The sequence below is a fragment of the Mobula birostris genome, chromosome 5 (genome assembly GCF_030028105.1).
Source record: "Mobula birostris isolate sMobBir1 chromosome 5, sMobBir1.hap1, whole genome shotgun sequence".
Taxonomy (NCBI): domain Eukaryota; kingdom Metazoa; phylum Chordata; class Chondrichthyes; order Myliobatiformes; family Myliobatidae; genus Mobula; species Mobula birostris.
This window is the reverse complement of record NC_092374.1, coordinates 7190772-7210031: the sequence shown is the minus strand read 5'-3', so window position 1 is coordinate 7210031 and position 19260 is coordinate 7190772. Positions and strand designations below refer to the sequence as shown.

General features: G+C 43.7%; 1 protein-coding gene across 1 annotated transcript in view; it reads left to right on the top strand.

Moving 5' to 3' along the window:
* Positions 1–1103: 1103 nt before the first annotated feature.
* Positions 1104–19260, top strand: part of LOC140197179 (uncharacterized) — a 38139-nt gene continuing 19982 nt past the window's right edge. The window contains exons 1-3 of the mRNA XM_072257092.1: positions 1104–1529; positions 14954–15034; positions 15406–15445. Of these exons, the coding sequence (XP_072113193.1) occupies positions 1163–1529; positions 14954–15034; positions 15406–15445 (488 nt within the window). The 5' untranslated portion in view covers positions 1104–1162. The remainder of the gene's footprint in view (positions 1530–14953; positions 15035–15405; positions 15446–19260) is intronic.

Below are 19260 nucleotides of genomic sequence, written 5' to 3'. Positions count from 1 at the left end.
AAATTAAAAATGAATTATTTCACGAATTTTTGCAAGGTTTTACAAGAAAAAACACTATTATACCAAAGGAAAAACAAAATCCACTTTAGCCCTAGTGTTGATACACTGTAGTGCTACACCGTACTGATGAGTGTTGTTACAGTGTGGTGACTAGTGTTGTTACACTGTCGTGATTAGTTTTGTTACACCGTAGTAATTAGTACAATTACACGCCTGTGATTAGTCTTGTTACCCTGTACTAATTAGTCTTGTTACACTATACCGACTGGTGTTGTTACACTGTAGTGATTAGTGTTGTTACACTGTTCTGATTATTGCTGTGATGCTCTACTGATTACTACTGTTACACTGTAGTGATTTGTTTTGTTGCCTTTAGTGACAAGTATTATTACACTGAATTATAGAAACATAGAAAACCTACAGCACAGTACAGGCCCTTCAGCCCACAATCTGTGCCAAACATGTACTTACTTAGAAATTACCCAGTGCTATCCACAGCCCTCTATTTTACTAAGCTCCATGTGCCGTTATATTGAATTGAAATTACTTACATCTCTCAAACACTGCACAGACTAATGTTGTTACACTGTTGTGACTAGTGTTGTTAGAATGTACTGATTCATGTCGTAGCACTCTACTGATTAGTGTTGTTACACTGTAGTGAGTAGTCTTGTTACACTGTACTGATTGGTGTTATACTGTAGTGATTAGTGTTGTTACACTGTTGTGACTAATGTTGTTAGAATGTACTGATTGGTGTTGTAACACTCTACAGACAAGTGTTGTTACACTACTGGTTGGTGGTGTTATACTGTAGTGATGAGTGTTGTTACACTCTCCTGATTAGTGTTGGTGTCAATTAGTTCAACACCTGAATGGTTGAAGGGAATTAGCTGTTCCTGAACGTGGTGGTGTGAGATTTAGGCTTCTCTACCTCCTGCCCAATGGAACTGTTTTATGTTCGAAAAAGATTCTCTTGTTGGAATGGTTTGCAATTAGTCAGACACATGTGGGGGTGTTTTCATTTGGGAGGGTGCTGTGGGGAGTTTTTATTATTTTGTAGGCTGGAAATTTTGTCAGTGTTTAAACATGTTTGGTGGTGGTTAACTGATTTATTCTGGCACCTGTCCTTCCCTCAGCTCCCGGCGAGAGTGTCTCTGTGATGACTGGAACCGAGGGAGCTTCGGCCACGTTACCCTGTGAGTTCACACGGCCTCCGCAGAGCCTCACCGCACACACGGTGACGTGGATGAGGAAGGATCCCTACCGACACATCGTCACATTCAGGCGTTATGAAAATGGATCGTGGGCAGCGGAAAACGGAGTGACTCGGTACGAGCTCGTCGGGGACCCAGAGCGGGGAAACGCCTCGATCAGGATAAAGCAGCTGAGTGTGGAGGACAGTCACAGCTACCTGTGTCTGGCTGCGTTCAGGAAAAAGAACCATGATTATTCATTCGACAGAGACCACGTCAAACCCCCATTTATCCATGTGTTCCAGAGTGAGATCCAGCTGCAGGTCAGACCAGGTAAGAAACCATTGACACATTCTGCAGGGTATGGGGAGGGTTTTGGGAGTTGGGGGGCTGGGGGGGAGAAGTGAAGCCTGCTACCATTATCCTTTCTCTAATCAACCCCCACCCCGGGTTTATTGTCTGTCCCCGAGTGAGATCTGACTGTAGATCAGACCCGGAAAAGAACCCGTCGCCACATTCAAATTCAAGTTCAATTGTCAATCAGCTAGACATGCATACAGCACAACAAAACAGAGTTTCTCCAGGGACAAGGTGTAAAGCAGAGTAGCAACAGCACACAGTACACATCGTTACGATAGCAGAAAAGCATACAGTCACAAAAATACATAATATAGCCCAAGTTCCTGAGTGTTCTGGCTTGTAGCTTGATGGTAGATTGGATATTGTCCTGGTCCAGCTTGTCTCTCACTAAGTGAACACTGGAGGGCAGCACTGAGCAACAGAGGAAGGCAGCACCAATGGGAGGGGCCTGTCCCCCACCCACTATGGACTCCAGCAGGTCCACAGAGGCCTTTGCTCTCTTCCACACCATCTCGGCATCTTCTGCAGTGTTCAGGGATGTGTCGGGATCTCCAGCACCCATTGTATTATGTGTCCAGACTCTGGGGCTGAGTGTTATGTCGGCCACTCCCAGCCTCGGCTGGAGATGAGTTCCGTTTCCCCACCACATCTCCATCTCAGACAGTCCTTCACACAGGGTGGCCCCCAGACATTCAACGGGCCCCCTGTCGGGGCCTTGCCTGAGCCTGGGAGGAATGAGTGGAGTTCTAACGGAGGGTCAGGAAGCTTCCCAGAGAAGACACACACTCAACGTTTCAGGAAGAGCTTCTTCTTTTCAGCCGTCAGGTTTCTGAATGGACAGTCAGAAAAGTGAGGACCAGCTCACTTTTTTTTCTTTTTTCTCTATTTTTGTGCAACTTATCTAATTTAAAATAATACATGTAGATAGACATTTCATATTGCAATTTACAAATTTTTATTAATACGTATTGCAATGTATTATAAGGTGGCAGGGTGAAAATACATCTTTACCAAAGGAGGTGTAAGACACTCCTTCCCTCTGCTGGCCTCCAGATCACCCTTGGGCGAGGTGTAGCCCCTGCTTAGCCCCCCGATCAGGGTCACGTGAAGCCCTGAGAGCAGGTAGTGGATGGTCGTATGAGCAGCCGGTGCATATCACCAGTCCTGGTTATGTGACACCAGACAGACAATCTCTGAAGAGTACTGATAATGGCTGGTGTCACTCATCTTGTAAAGCCACTGCTCAGAAGAAGGCAATGGCAAACCACTTCTGTAGAAAAATTTGCCAAGAACAACCATGGTCATAAACAGGAGGAAATCTGCAGATGCTGGGGATCCAGAGCAACATACACAAAATGCTGGAGGAACTCAGCAGGTCAGGCAGCATCTGTGGAAAAAGGTTGAAAGGTTCATTTTATTGTCAAAGTATGCACGCAGAATACAACTCTCATATTCATCTTCTCCAGATAGCCATGATATACAGAAAAACCAAGGGAGAAAAGTCCAGCTCTCACCCCTCATCCTCACCACATTCTACAGAGGTTGTATTGAGAGCATCCTGAGCAGCTGCATCACTGTCTGGTTCAGAGATTGCACCATCTCGGATCGCAAGACCCTGCAGCGGATAGTGAGGTCAGCTGAGATCATCGGGGTCTCTCTTCCCGCCATTACAGACATTTACACCACACGCTGCATCCGTAAAGCAAACTGCATTATGAAGGACCCCACGTACCCCTCATACAAACTCTTCTCCCTCCTGCCATCTGGCAAAAGGCACCAAAGTATTCGGGCTCTCATGACCAGACTGTGTAACAGTTTCTTCCCCAAGCCATCAGACTCCTCAATACCCAGAGCCTGGACTGACACCAACCTACTGCCCTCTACTGTGCCTATTGTCTTGTTTATTATTTATTGTAATGCCTGCACTGTTTTGTGCACTTTATGCAGTCCTGGGTAGGTCTGTAGTCTAGTGTAGTTTTTGTGTTGTTTTAGGTAGTTCAGTGTAGTTTTTGTATTGTTCATGTAGCACCATGGTCCTGAAAAACGTTGTCTCACTTTTACTGTTACTGTACCAGCAGTTATGGTCAAAATGACAATAAAAAATGCCTTGACTTGATTTGACTTGAAAAGAAGACGTCAACCACCTTCCCACACGAAAATTAAAAAGAAAGAAACTCGCAAACCTCAAACACCCTCCCAACTCCCTCCCTCGCACAAACAAACAATATATCGTCCCCCTAGAACCCCAACACACCAATCGGCAACAAGAAAGAAAACAAACTGAAGGAGAGCAAAATATACTACAATCCAATAATCACATCAATCCCAGCATTTCAAAAACTTCCTCCCACCAGAAATGAGAAAACAGTCGATGTTTTGTACTGAGTCTCTTCATCCGAACTCAGGAAAGGGCCTGTTCTGTACTGTGTGAGTCCTGATGGAGGGGTCAGCCTGAAACGCCAGCTGTTTACTCTTCTCCATAGATGCTGCCTGGCCTGCTGAGTTCCTCCAGCATTTTGTGTGTGTTAGTCATGGTTCAGAGACTGTGATTGCCCACATCACACAACACAGCACACACTGATGATGATGATTGCAATGTACTGCTGCACAAAACACAAGCCAGTGAGATTATCCGAATCCCGATTGTGATTCTGCAGAATGTCAGGGGGAGGAGGCAGACAGGACACGATGACAGGACTCAACCTGTGACATTGATCAAGACAGAAGCCAGCCTCCCCTCCGTGGATTCTGTCTACACTTCTCCCTGCCTCTGTGAAACAGGCTGCAAAATCAAAGCCCCCTCCCATCCACCCTGGTCATCCTCTCTTCTGCCCTCTCCCATTGGGCAGAAGATACAACAGCCTGGATGCACGGAGCACCAGGCTGAAGGACAGCTTTTATCCTGCAGTTATAATGACTGAGTGGTCCCTGAGTACGATACGATGCACTCTTGACCTCATTGTTTATTTGTTTATTAATTTAGAGACACCGCACGGAACAGACTCTTCTGGCCCAACGAGACCCACCACCCAGAAACCCACCGATTGAACCCACCACAATTCACAATGACCAATTTACCATGACCAATTCACATTGACCAATTCACAATGACCAATTTACAATGAACAATTTACAATGACCAATTGATAATGAACAATTTACAAAGACCAATTAACCTACGAGCCGGTCCACCCTTAGACCGTGGAGGAAACTGGAGCACCCGGAGGAAACCCACGCGGTCACAGGGAGAGCGTACAAGGCGGTGCAGGAATTGAACTCTGAACTCCGACACCCCGAGCTGTAATAGTGTCACACTAACGGCTGTGCTACAGTGGCACCCCACTTCACCATGGCCCTGCTCCTCACTGTCTGCCCGCACTGCACTTTCTCAGTAACTGTCACACTTTATTCTGCACTCTGCTGGTGTTTTCCCCTCTACTGCCTCAGTGTACTGATGTGATGAAATGATCTGCTCGGACAACAAAGTTTTTCACTTCCCCAGCTACTTGTGACGGGAATGAATCGACGACCAGTTCACCTCTCGTGCTTGCTGAAGAGTTGTCGAATCTCTTGACCTGCAATGCTGAGAGTTGTTTTTCCTCTACAGACGCTGGCTGACCCACTGAGCTCCTTTGGCTGGCTGCTTTTTCACTCGACGTACAACTGGATGTTCAGAGCTTTGACCAGTGACCATTTGGTGTTTGGGATTGATTAGTTGGAGAAAATTAAAGGAAGGCAGGGAACGAGCAGGGGCCATCGTCACAGAGGCAGTCGTCTGAGTGGACAGAGTCTGAGTGGTGATCTCGAGGCTTTAGCTCTTTGAAGCTTCCGTGAGGAGAGGCTTCACTCAGAGAAAGCAAAGGAAAGAAAAGCTCAGGTTTACCATCTCTTCTTTATATCTGCTGAACTAAGACAATGGAGATGCTTGGCAGGATAGTGAAGTGCTCCTTTTGTGGGATGTGGGAAGCCAGGGAGACCTCCAGTGTCCCTGACGACCACAACTGCGAGAAGTGCATCCAGCCGCAGCTTTTAACGATCTGGGTAAAGGAAATGGAGCTGGAACTGGATGAATCCTGGATCATCCGGAAGGATGAGCGGGGGATGGAGAGGATGTATAGAGAGGTAGTTACACCCAAGGTGCAGGACACAGGAAACTGGGTGACAGTCAGGAAGGGAAAGGGGATAAGGAGCCGGTGCAGAGTACCCCTGTGGCCACCCCCCTCAACAACAGGTACATCACTTTGGATACTCTCTTGGGGGTGGGGGGTAGAGAGGGATGACCTAACAGAGGAAAGTCACACTGCTCGGGTCTCTGGCACTGAGTTTGCCTCTGTGACTCAGAAGGGAAGGCGGGAGTAGAGGCACACTGTGATGATAGGAGAGTCATTTGTTATGGAAATGGACAGGAGGTTCTGTGGTGACAACGAGATTCCCGGATGGTACGTTGCCTCCCGGGTGCCAGGGTCGGTGATATCTCAGATCGAGTCCTCAGCATTCTGAAGTGGGGAGAAGAGGCACACTGTGGTGATAGGGGAGTCGTTAGTTATCAGAACGGACAGGAGGTTCTGTGGTGAGGATGAGATTCCCGGATGGTATGTTGCCTCCCGGGTGCCAGGGTCAGGGATATCTCAGATCAAGTCCTCAGCATTCTGAAGTGGGAGGGTGAGTAGCCAGAGGTCATGATGCATGTCGTAGTAATGACATTGGTAGGATGAGTGATGAGGTTCTGCATGGGGAGTTCAAGGAGTTAGGTGCTAAGTTAAAGGGCAGGAACTCCAGGGTTGTGATCTCAGGATTGCTAATCGTGCCACGTGCTAGTGAGGCCAGAACTAGGGAGATTATATAGTTTAATACGGGGCTAAGGAGTTGGTGTCAGAGGAAGGGCATAAGATTTTTTTTGTAATTTATTTTTTATTTAAGTTCATCATCAAACAAACATTTTCATAAGATGTATTTCAGATACTATACCTATATATCATATAGTGATATTTGTCACAAATCCCCACATAATATTTATCTGAGGTATACACTTACAGAAAGGAGAGGAAAGAAAGAACAATCAAAAGAAGAAAACTATGTACAAGTAGGGAGTGATCTTTTTTTTTACAACATATTCATTGACTTGTGAGAATAAAATCAGGCCTATGAGGTGTTATGTAGCTAAACCATTTTTCCCAGTGTGAATCAAATTGTTCCAACTTATGATTAACAGATGCTGTTATCTTCTCCATTTTGTAAATGTCCATTATAATTTCCATCCATACATTTAAAGTTGAGCTCTCCTGTGATAACCATCTCCTGGTAAGGGTCTTTTTACCAGCCACCAGCAGTATATTCATTAAGTATTTATCTCTTTTCAACCATTCTTGAGGTACATACCCAAAATATATGGTCTTACTTTCTAAGGGTATTTCACATTAAAAGATGTCTTGTAGGGTATTGTGTATCCAGCTCCAATAGTCTTTGATAATGTGGCATTCCCCAAAAATATGATAATGGTTTGCATTTTGATTTCCACAATTTCTCCAGCAAACAGGGAGGTTACTATCATACAGGATTTCTGAGAGGATGTAATAAAATATCTTATCAAGTTTTTCTACCCAAACTCCCTCCATCTCTGTGAACTGGTACACTTCCATTGATTCCTCCATATTATTGTCCATTCTTCCTCGGATATAATTATCCATCCTTCCTTCTCCCATTTTGTTTTAATGTATGAAGTTGAATGTGTTTTAAGATGTGACAAACCCTTTTACATGCTTGAAATTATTCTACTACTGTTGTCTGAATTATATGCTTTTCTAAATAGCTCTATCAAACATGTACTTGCCTTGGTTACATTTTTAACCATCCTATTAACATACTGGCGCATCTAAAAATATCAATAAAAGTCTTGTTTTTCTAATAAGTGTTTCCCTTTGAGCATTTCAAAACTGAACAGTGTTCCTTCTTTCATTATATTGCAAATAGCTGTTATTCCTTTAGCTGTCCAGTCCTTAAATCTATCAACCAGTTTGTTCGGGATAAAATCCGAGCCTTATGCACACCATTTAAGAATTGCAACATCTCTCTCTAGTTTATATTCTTTTATAATAGTTTTCCATCTTTTAAGAGTTCATTTCACGCATGGGTTATCAATAGTACTTATGTAACTTTGTAGGTTGTTATCAGCCAAAATTGCCTGTATGGGGATGGAAAGTATTCTCTCCTCAATGTTTTTCCATTGAGCGTCATATGATGGGTTGCACTGGCATATCACAGCTCTCAACTGTGCTGCAAAATAATAACCTCTGAGAGAAGGTAGGCCCCATCTCCCCTTTTCCCTGACTAATTGCAAAGTTTTGAGACTCTATTCATTGAATTGATTTTGGTTCATCTCTATTGGTAGGGTCTGAAATAGATATAGTTGTCTGGGCAGTATATTCATTTTAATAGATTCAATCCTTGAACTGGGCAAAACAATGCCCAAATATTTGATGGACTCTGTTCACCATGCCACTACTTTCAATTTCTCTTGATGGGTTGTAGTTATATGAAAGTAGTTGGGTTTTATCTATGTTGATCTTGTATCCTGATAATTGGCCATATTGTTCAAAGTATTGCATCAATTTAGGTAAAGAGTATTTTGGTTGCCCTAGATAGATCAAAATGTCATCTGCGTAACAGGCCAATTTATGTTCTGTCCCTTTAATAGTAATTCCCCTGATATCTTCACTTTGTCTGATGTGTTGAGCTAATGGTTCCAGATACAATGCGAAGAGTAGCAGTGACCATGCACAACCCTGTCTCGTGCCCCTTTCTAGGGTAAAACTATCAGATAAGTATCTATTGATTTTAATCCTGGCAGTAGGATTGTTGTATAGTGCCTGTATAGTGTTAATAATTGTGTCATGTAAACCAAATCTATGTAAAACTCTATAAAGAAAATTCCTCTAGTGTATCCTGTGCCAAACTCAATTTGTGTTTTTTTTTCTAGTTCCTTCAGCTTATTTTGTAATTCCTCTGATGTTCTGTTCCTTATTTTTTTCTTATATGAAGATATCGCTATAATTTTCCCTCTTAAGACAGCCTACAGAGTATCGCATAGAATGGGAGGTGAGACCTCTCCATTATCATTGAATTTTAAGTAAAGACCAATTTCTTTTTTAGTTTGTTCCTTAAAATAGGGATCATTGAGTAGACTTGAGTTTAGTTTCCAAATAGTATTCTTTGGTTGTAGGTCAAAATCAACAGATAAATAAATAGGTGCATGGTGACTTACATATATTGTCCCAATTCCACAGGTGATTATCTTGTCCAGATGTTATGAAATAGTCTATTCTTGTATATACAGAATGGGGGGCAGAATAATTCAGTGTAATCCCTTCTGTTGGGGAAAATATATATCAATTAGACCAACATCCTCAAAAAGAGTGTTAACTTTTATATGTAAGCATTTTGTTTCATAACTTTTTCTATTGGAAGAGTCTGACTTTGATTGTAATTGTAAATCTAAGTCTCCCTCACATATCAAGAAACCTTCTGTTTCCATTACCATAATATTAATAATTTTCTGGAAGAAACTAATATCACTTCCCAGGGGTGCGTATAAATTCAATAAAGTAACTTGATTTCCATCTATATCCCCCCTTACCAGAATATATCTACCCTTCTTATCTCCCATTTTGAATACTTTTTCAAAATTTAGCTTGCTTGAGATGAGAATAGCAACTCCTCTTTGATGTCCTGATTTATATGAGGAGAAAAACAAATTAGTGAAGCCCATTCTCTTTAATTTTCCATGTTCATTATCACTTAAGTGAGTTTCCTATAAATATACTACATGGGCTTGTTCTTTTTTCATTTTTGATAGAATTTTACTGCATCTAATTGGATTTAACAGCCATTGACATTAAAAGAAATGAATTTTACTTTGTCCTTAGCCATCTGTTAGTATATCATTGAAACTTGCAGAATATAACTTAATCGATCTACTCCCTGAACAAATAAGAGGCAAGAAATGCGAATAATAAAAAAAGGTAACGGAGGTGTGATTCCAAGGTTGGGGTCTCTAGATGACCCTGGGTTGAGCAAGAAGAAACATCTAGCTGTGGGGGATAGCCCCTCCTACCTGTGAGTTGAGGGCCCCCACTGCAGTACCTATAAAAGTAAGGAAAAAAAAACTATGTCCATTACACAGAAATGATTTCCCTGTGTATTCCTTCCATATATATATTCTCATTTAGGTGGGGAAAAAGGAGTGAATGAATGAATTTTTAAAAATTGAGTAATATAAAATCCACATTATAATACGTATTTCTTGAGATAGGTATATCACCATCTATTTTTGCTTCTATTTAGTTTATCAGCACTTTTAAAGTTAGCCAAACCTTATAGTTCTTCTGGAGGAGGTGAGGGCTGTCTTCGGAGAACTCATAGTCTCTTTCTAATATCCTTTTCTTGTCCTCCTCCCGTCCCCTGCTTTCTCAGTTCTCTTACTACTGTATTTCCCCAGCAGATCCGGATAACTGCTCAGCCAGGCTTTCCCTCGGTCTGACCACACTAATGGGCAGCCCTCTGTTCCTCATGTCTGTAGTCTCTTCCACTGTCTGATATAGCTGTATCCGTCCTTCGCAAAATACTCTCAGTTTAGCAGGGTACGGGGTTTGGAATTTAATCTTTTCTTGCTTTAATATTCATTTCGCTTCAGAATATTCCTTCCATTTCTGTAGGACCACCGGAGGATAATCATGATCGAAATATAGACAATAGACAATAGACAATAGGTGCAGAAGTAGACCATTCGGCCCTTCGAGCCTGCACCGCCATTCTGAGATCATGGCTGATCATCTACTATCAATACCCGGTTCCTGCCTTGTCCCCATAACCCTTGATTCCCCTATCCATAAGATACCTATCTAGCTCCTTCTTCAAAGCATCCAGAGAACTGGCCTCCACTGCCTTCTGAGGCAGTGCATTCCACAGATCCACAACTCTCTGGGAGAAGAAGTTCCTCCTCAACTCTGTGTAAATGACCTACCCCTTATTCTTAAACCATGCCCTCTGGTACTGGACTCTCCCAGCATCTGGAACATATTTCTTGCCTCTATCTTGTCCAATCCCTTAATAATCTTATATGTCTCAATCAGATCCCCCCCTCAATCTCCTTAATTTCAGCGTGTACAAGCCCAGTCTCTCTAACCTGTCTGCGTAAGACCGTCCGGACACCCCAGAAATTAACCTAGAGAACCTATGCTGCACCTCCTCCACAGGCAGGATGTCCTTCCTTAACCCTGGAGACCAAAACTGCGCACAATATATTAACTTCCCGTTCCAAAACACCCTCTTCTTACTCCAGGCCCTTCGTAGAATCTGCGCCCTGCTCTTGAATCGAAGGAATCTAAGTACCATTGAGCGCGGCTTACTTTCTCTGTCTCTGGGAGGCCTCGGGACAAGCGCACGATGCACCCTCTCAATTTCAATCTCCGTAGTCAGGGGAATCTCCAGTGCTTCCCGCAGCAGCTTTTCTACAAACTCCATCATCGACAACCCCTCTGCTCCTTCAGGAACGTTATAGATCCTGATATTTTTCTATTGCGAACTTCCTTTCTGGTCAAGCAATTTACTTTCCTGTTGATTTAATATTTTTATCATCTTACTTCCACATTTTGCACGCGATCTTCCACCTTCTCAATTCGAGTCTCTGCCACCGCTATTTTCTGATTGACATTGGCGAGCTCTGACCTGATATCATTGAGTTGTTGTTTTATATCTTTTTGGACTTCACTTATTTCTTCCAGAATTGTTATCATATTTGCTGCTTTGCCTGAACAAGGCCCATCGTCAGCTTCGCCGCCACGCGCACGTGTAGGAGAGCCGCGCACCGCACCTCTCTCTTCCACAGGCTCCGCAGTGATGATTTTTTTACCCGCATTCTTGCCCCCCTCTTATCAATTCAGATATTTTTGAAAGATCTTATATTTGATGGATTAACGGGGCAAAATACTCGTTTTTCCGGAGCAGCTATTGATTTAAGCTGCCATTCTGGACGATGACATCACCGGAACCCTTGGGCATAAGATCTTCGGATCATTGGGCTCTCTTCCAGGGAAGGTGGGACCTGTACAGATGGGATGGTTTGCACCTGAACTGGAGGGGGACTAATGTCCCAGTGGGAAGGTTTGTTAATGCTGCACGGTGGGGTTTAAACTAGACTTGTAGAGGGATGGGAACCAGAGAGCCAGAACAGTTAGTGGAGAGGTTGTGGAGGCAGATGTTCATAAAACCTCAGACAAAGTTATGAATCAAAAGGTTGAGCATGGTGCGACAAATTTTAAAATGGTGAACACAGGACTGGAGGTGTTGTATCTGAATGCGCACAGTCTACGGAATAAGGTAGATGAACTTGCAGCAGAGTTGTAGGTAGGCAGGTATGATGTTGTAGGCATCATGGAATCATGGCTGAAAGATTATAGCTGGGAGCTTAGTGTCCAAAGATACACATTGTATCGAAAGGATAGGCAGGGAGGCAGAGGGAGTGGCGTTGTTCTGTTGGTAAAATATGAAATCAAATCGTTAGAAAGAGGTGATATAGGGTCAAAAGGTGTTGAATCATTGTGGATATAGTTAAGGAACTGCAAGGGTCAAAAGACCTGAGGGGAGTTATATACAGACCCCCAAACAGTAGTAAAGATGTGGTCTACAAATTATAATGGGAGAAAGAAAAGGCATGTTACAATAATCATGGGGTATTTCAATATGCAGGTAGATTGGGAAAATCAGGTTGGTGCTGGATTACAGAAGGAAATTCTAGATTCCTATAAGATTGCTTTTTGGAGCAGCTCCTGGTTGAGCCCACTAGGGGATCAGCTATTCTGGATTGGGTGTTGTACAATGAACCAGAATTGATTAGTGAGCTGAAGGTAAAAGAACCCTTAGGGGAAAGTGATCATAATATGATCGAATTCAACCTGGATTTTGAGAAGGAGAAGCTAAAGTCAGATGGATCAGACTGGAGTAAGGAGAATTACAGAGGCATGAGAGAGGAGTTGGCTAGGATTGATTGGAAAAGAACACTGGCAGGGATGACAGCAGAGCAGCAATGGCTGGAATTTCTGGTAGCAGGTCAAAAGGCACAAAATATATACGTCCCAAAGAGAGAGAAGTATTCTAAAGGAAAGATGACACAATCGTGGCTAAGAAGAGAACATAAAAGACAAAGGGAGGGCATATAATAGAGCAATAATTCATGGGAAGTTAGAGGATTGGGAAGCTTTTAAAAATCAACAGAAGGTAACTAAAAAAGTCATTATGAAGGTAAAGATGAAATATGAAAGTAAACTAGCCAATAATATTAAAGAATATACCAAAAGTTTCTTCAGATATTTGAAGTGTGAAAGAGAGGTGAGAGTGGATATTGGACTGCTGGAAGACAATGTTGAAGAGATAGTAATGAGGGACAGTGAAATGGCAGATGAACTGAATTTGTATTTTGCATCAGTCTTCACTGCAGAAGATGGTAGCTGTATGGTGAAAGTTCCAGGTGTCAGGGGTCATGAAGTATGTGAAGTTACCATAACTAGAGAGAAGGTTCTTGAGAAACTGAAAGGTCTGAAGGTAGATAAATCACCTGGACCAGATGGTGTACACAACAGAGTTCTGAAAGAGGTGGCTGTAGAGATTGGGGAGGCATTAGTAATGACCTTTCAAGATTCACTAGATTCTGGAATGGTTCCGGAAGACAGGAAAATTGTAAATGTCTCTCCAATATTCAAGAAGGGAGAGAGGCAGAAGAAAGGAAACTATTGGCGAGTTAGTTTGATCTCAGTGGTTGGGACGATGTTGGAGTTGATTATTAAAAATGAGATGTCAGGGTACTTGGAGGCACATGATAAAATGGGCTGTAGTCAGAATGGTTTACTTAAGGGAAAATCTTGTCTGACAAATCTGTTGGAATTCTTTGAAGAAATAACAAGCAGGATGGACAAAGGAGAATTGGTGAATGTTGTGTACTTGGATTTTCAGAAGGCCTTTGACAAGATGCCACACATGAGTCTGCTTTACAAGCTATGAGCCCATGGTATTCCAGGAAAGATACTAGTTTGGATAAAGCAGGGGCTGATTGGCAGGAGGCAAAGAGTGGGAATAAGGGGAGCCTTTTCTGGCTGGCAGCTGGCGACTAGTGGTGTTCCACAGAAGTCTGTGTTGGGACGGATTCTTTTTATGTTACATGTCAATGACTTAGATGATGAAATTGATGGCTTCGTTGCAAAGTTTGCAAACAATATCAAGATATGAGGAGCAGGTAGTTTTGAGGAAGTAGAGAGGCTACAGAAGGACTTGGGCAGATGACGAGAATGGGCAAAGAAATAGCAGATGGAATAGTGTCGGGAAGTGTATGGTCATGCACTGTGGTAGAAGAAATGAAAGGATTGACTATTTCTAAATGGAGAGAAAATACAAAAAACTGAGACAAAGGGATTTGGAAGTGCTTGTGCAGGATTCTGTGTCTGTGGTGAGGAAGGCAATTGCAATGTTAGCATTCATTTGAAGAGGAGAAGAATATAAAAGCAAAGATGTAATCACTAGAATTCAGAAGAATGAGGTGTTTCCCTATTGAAATCTTTTGAATGGTGAAAGGCCTTGATCGAGTGGATGTTTAGAGGATGTCTCCTGTGATGGGAGAGTCTAAGACCAGAGGACACAGCCTCAGAATACAGATGCATACTTTTAGAACAGAGATGAGGAGCAATTTCTTTGGCCAGAGAGTGGTGAATCTGTGGAATTCTTTGCCACAGGCAGCTGTGAAATCACAATAAGTTAGTGACAATAAGAAATATATAAAAATAAACAGGTAGTGAAAAAGAGAGTGCAAAATAGATGTACCGTTCATGGGTTCATGGACCGTTCAGAAATCTGATGGTGGAGGGGAAGAAGCTGTTGCTGAAACATTGAGTGTGAGTCTTCAGGCTCCTGTGCCTCCTCCCTGATATTAGCAATGAGAAGAGGGCATGTCCTGGGTGGAGGGGGTCCTACGTGACGAATGACACCTATTTTCAAAGACAGTGGGACAGGTACATGGATAGAATCACAAGCAAGTTAATTATCACAACTATTTTGTGAAATTTGTTGTTTTGTGGCAGCAGTGTAGTGTAGGAAATAAAAATTACCACAAGTTACAAAATTAAATGAATAAATAGTATGAAAGAGGAGAGATTTGGAGGGTTATGGGCCAAACGCTTGCAAACTGGACCTTGGATGATGACATTAGTCAGTATGGACCACCGGACCGAAGGGTCTGTCTGGCTGTACAGTCTGTCTCTACAACTCGAGTATCGGTCGGGAGAAAATGCCAGGGTGCAATGACAATGGAAGCACTGTACTGAGGTCTGGTGTTAAAGCTGCTCTCTGTCTCACAGCAAACTCCAACTCTCACATTTATGTGCTGCTCGTTCTCCTGTTCCTGGTCTGTGTCCTCGCAGTCTCCTGGAAGAAGAAAGGTGAGTGGAAAACTGGACAAGTGAAGATGACTGTCTCTCTCTATGAAGGAGAGTGGCTGGGGGAGAGTGTGTGGGCTGTGGGTGGGGAGAGTGTGGGATGCAGGAGGGGGTTGAGTGGGTGGGGAGCGTGTGGGGTGCAGGAGGGGATTGAGTGGGTGGGGGGAGTCAATGATGGGGCGAGTGTCTGTGGGCTGTGGGAAGGGATTCAGTCGGTGATGGGGGAGAGAGTCCGTGGGCTGTAAGAGGGGATTCAGTGGTGGGAGGGAGCAGAGTTCCTTTGGTCTACGAACCTTTCTTACTCTGCACTTCTTGGTACACAACACGGATTTCAGTTTTTAAATATAATAATTATCGTCTTTTTATTTCTTTAGTTCACTTCTGGCTGATGGGTCGCATTAGAGGTACTAGAAGGTAAGGTCAATAGATACGAAGACAAGGATTAGAGACCAGGCTGGGTTGAATGGGAGGTCTGTCACCCACAGGTCGAGCACAGAGTGCTGACTTTGTTCAGAGATCTGATTAGTCACTGGAGGCCTGTGACTAGTGGAGTCCCGCAGGGATCGGTGCTGGGTCCATTGTTTGTCATCTATATCAATCATCTGGATGATAATGTGATTAACTGGGTCAGCAAATTTGCAGATGACACCAAGATTGAGGCTGCAGTGGACAGTGAGAAAGACTATCATCGCTTGCAGAGGGATCTGGACCAACTGGAGAAATGGGCTGAAAAATGACAGATGGAACTTAATGTAGACAAGTGTGAGGTGTTGCACTTTGGGAGGACCAACCAGTGTAGGTCTTACATGGTGAATGGTACGGCAGTGAGGAGTGTGGTAGAACAAAGGGATCTGAGAGTACAGGTCCATAATTCATTGAAAGTGGTGTCACAGGTAGATACGGATGTAAAGAAAGCTTTTGGCACGTTGGCCTTCATAAATCAATGTATTGAGTAAAGGAGATGGATTTTTTTCTTGGCGGTTGATCGGGACAGGACTGCGCAGGCGCGTGTAAGTCAGTCGGTGAAGCAGCGGAGTATTTAAAAGAGAGCGGTTTGACGGAGTAGGGGGAGACAGAGTAGGGGGAGACAGAGTAGGGGGAGACAGAGTAGGGGGAGACAGAGTAGGGGGAGACAGAGTAGAGGGAGACAGAGTAGGAAGGCTTTGTCTCGAGAGGCTTCGGCGAGCAGAGGCTGAGGACGAACTTCACTCCAAGTGAGGTAAGGCCGGGTAAGTTCCTTTAAAAGGAGAACGGTCTGCAGCAGTACTTTATTTAAAGCAAGGCAGGCGGCGAGGCTGTAGCGTATTGGGCAGGTCATGACAGCTGAGATCGGCCCCGTGGTTTGTTCCTCCTGCAGCATGTGGGAAATCAGGGATACTTCCAGTGTCTCTGGCGACTATGTGTGCAGGAAATGTGTCCAGCTGCAGCCTCTGGCAGACCGCATTGAGCGGCTGGAGCGGCGACTGGATTCATACTGGAGCATCCGCGATGCTGAGAAAGTGGTGAATAGCGCGTTCAGTGAGTTGGCCACACCGCAGGTAAAGGCTAAACAGGCAGAAAGGGAATGGGTGGCCACTAGACAGCGTAGCAGTAGGCAGGTAGTGCAGGAGTCCCCTGAGGTCATCTCCTTCCTAAACAGATATACTGCTTTGGATACTGTTGGGGGAGATGTCTCATCAGGGGAAGGCAGCAGCAGCCGAGTTCATGGTACCATGGGTGGCTCTGCGGCACGGAGGGGAAGGAAAAGGAGTGGGAGAGCTATAGTGATAGGGGATTCGATTGTTAGGGGAATAGATAGGCGTTTCTGCGGCCGCAAACGAGACTCCAGGACGGTATGTTGCCTCCCTGGTGCGAGGGTCAAGAATGTCTCTGAGCGTCTGCAGGACATTCTGGAGCGTGAGGGTGAACAGCCAGTGGTCGTGGTGCACATAGGTACCAATGATATAGGTGAAAAAACGGGATGAGGTCCTACAAGGTGAATTTAGGGAGTTAGGAGATAAACTAAAAAGTAAGACCACAAAGGTAATAATCTCTGGATTACTACCAGTGCCACGTACTAGTCAGAGTAGAAATAGGAAGATATTTCAGATGAATACGTTGCTTGAAAAATGGTGCAAGGGGGAGGGATTCAAATTTCTGAGGCATTGGAACCAGTTCTGGAGGAGGTGGGACCGGTACAATTATTTACTTAGAGACAATACAACCATCGTTGGTAGAATCTCAGGTGGTGACGAGAGGGCGTACAGGAGTGAGATATGCCAACTAGTGGAGTGGTGCCGCAGCAACAACCTGGCACTCAACGTCAGTAAGACGAGAGAGCTGATTGTGAACTTCAGGAAGGGTGAGATGAAGGAACACATACCAATCTTCATAGAGGGGTCAGAAGTGGAGAGAGTGAGCAGCTTCAAGTTCCTGGGCGTCAAGATCTCTGAGGATCTAACCTGGTCCCAACATAATGATGTAGTCATAAAGAAGGCAAGACAGTGGCTATACTTTATTAGGAGTTTGAAGAGATTTGGCATGTCAACAAGTACACTCAAAATCTTCTATTGTTGTACCGTGGAGAACATTCTGACAGTCTGCATCACTGTCTGGTGTGGAGGGGTTACTGAACAGGACCGAAAGAAGTTGTTGAAGGTTGTAAATCTAGTCAGCTCCATTTTGGCAGTAGACTACAAAGTACCCAGGACATGCCCTTCTCTCACTGTTACCATCAGGTAGGAGATACAGAAGCCTGAAGGCACAGACTCAGTGATTCAGGAACAGCCTCTTCCCCTCTGCCATCTGGTTCCTAAATGGACATTGGAAGCTTTGGACACCACCTCACTTTTTAAATATACAGTGTTTCTGTTTTTGCACATTTTTAAAAATCTATTCAATACATGTAATTTATTTATTTATTTATTTATTATTATGTTTTATTTTATTATTTTTTCTCTCTGCTAGATTATGTATTGCGTTGAACTGCTGCAGCTAAGTTAACAAATTTCACGTCACATGCCGGTGATAATAAACCTGATTCTGATTCCAATACAGCCCAGAACAGCTCTTCTGACCCAACAACACCCAGTTTAACCCCAGCCTAATCACAGGACAATGTACAATGACCAATTAATCTTCTAACCGGTTTATCTTTGGTCTGTGGGAGGAAACCGGAGCACCTGGAGGAAACCCACAGGACAGGCACTCAGGATTGAACATAAAAGTTGCTTACAGAGGATGCCAGCATTGAACTCTGAACTCTGACACTCTGAGCTGTAACAGTGTAACTTCACAACCCTATCTAGCTGTAACAGTGTAACTTCACAAACCTATCTACATTTTGGAAGAAGAAATAATGGGGCAGATTATTATTTAGATGGGGAGAAAATTAAAAAAATTGGAAGTGCAAAGGGACTTGGGGGTCCTCGTCCGGATACCCTAAAGGTTAACCACCAGGTTGGATTGGCAGTAAGGAAAGCGAATGCTATGTTGGCATTCATTTCAAGAGGAATAGTGTATAAGAGTAAGGAGGTGTTGATGAGACTCTATGGGGCACTGGTGAGACCTCATTTAGAATACTGTGCAGTTTTGGGCCCCCTATCTTAAAAGGGATGCACTGATGTTGGTGAGAGTTCAAAGAAGATTTACGAGGATGAGAATCCAGGGGCTAACATATGAGGAGTGTCTGTCAGCTCTTGGATTGTATTCATTAGAGTACAGAATGAGAGGGGATCTCATAGAAACATTTCGAATGTTGAAAAGGTTGGACAGAGTAGATGTGGAAAGGCTGTTTCCCTTGGTGGGTGAGTCCAGGACAAGAGGCCACAGTCTTAGAATTAGAGGGTACCCATTTAAAACAGAGATGAGGAGAAATTTTTTTAGCCAGAGGGTCGTGGATTTATGGAATTCGTTGCCACATACGGCTGCGGAGGCCCGATCATTGAGGGTGTTTAAGGAGGAGATTGATAGGTATCTAATTAGTCAGGGTATCAAGGGATATGGGGAAAAAGCCAGAAATTGGAACTAGATGGGAGAATAGTTTAGCTCATGGTGCAGTGGCGGAGCAGGCTCGATGGGCCGAATGGCCTATTTCTGCTCCTTTGTCTTGTGATCTTGTGATCTAGCTGTGACACCACTTTCAGGGAATTACGGATCTGTGTTCCCTGATTGCTGTGTCCTGCCACACTCCTCAGAACCTGAGGTCTTGCATTTTGTCTTATTAAATTAAACCTGATCTGCCGTTCCTC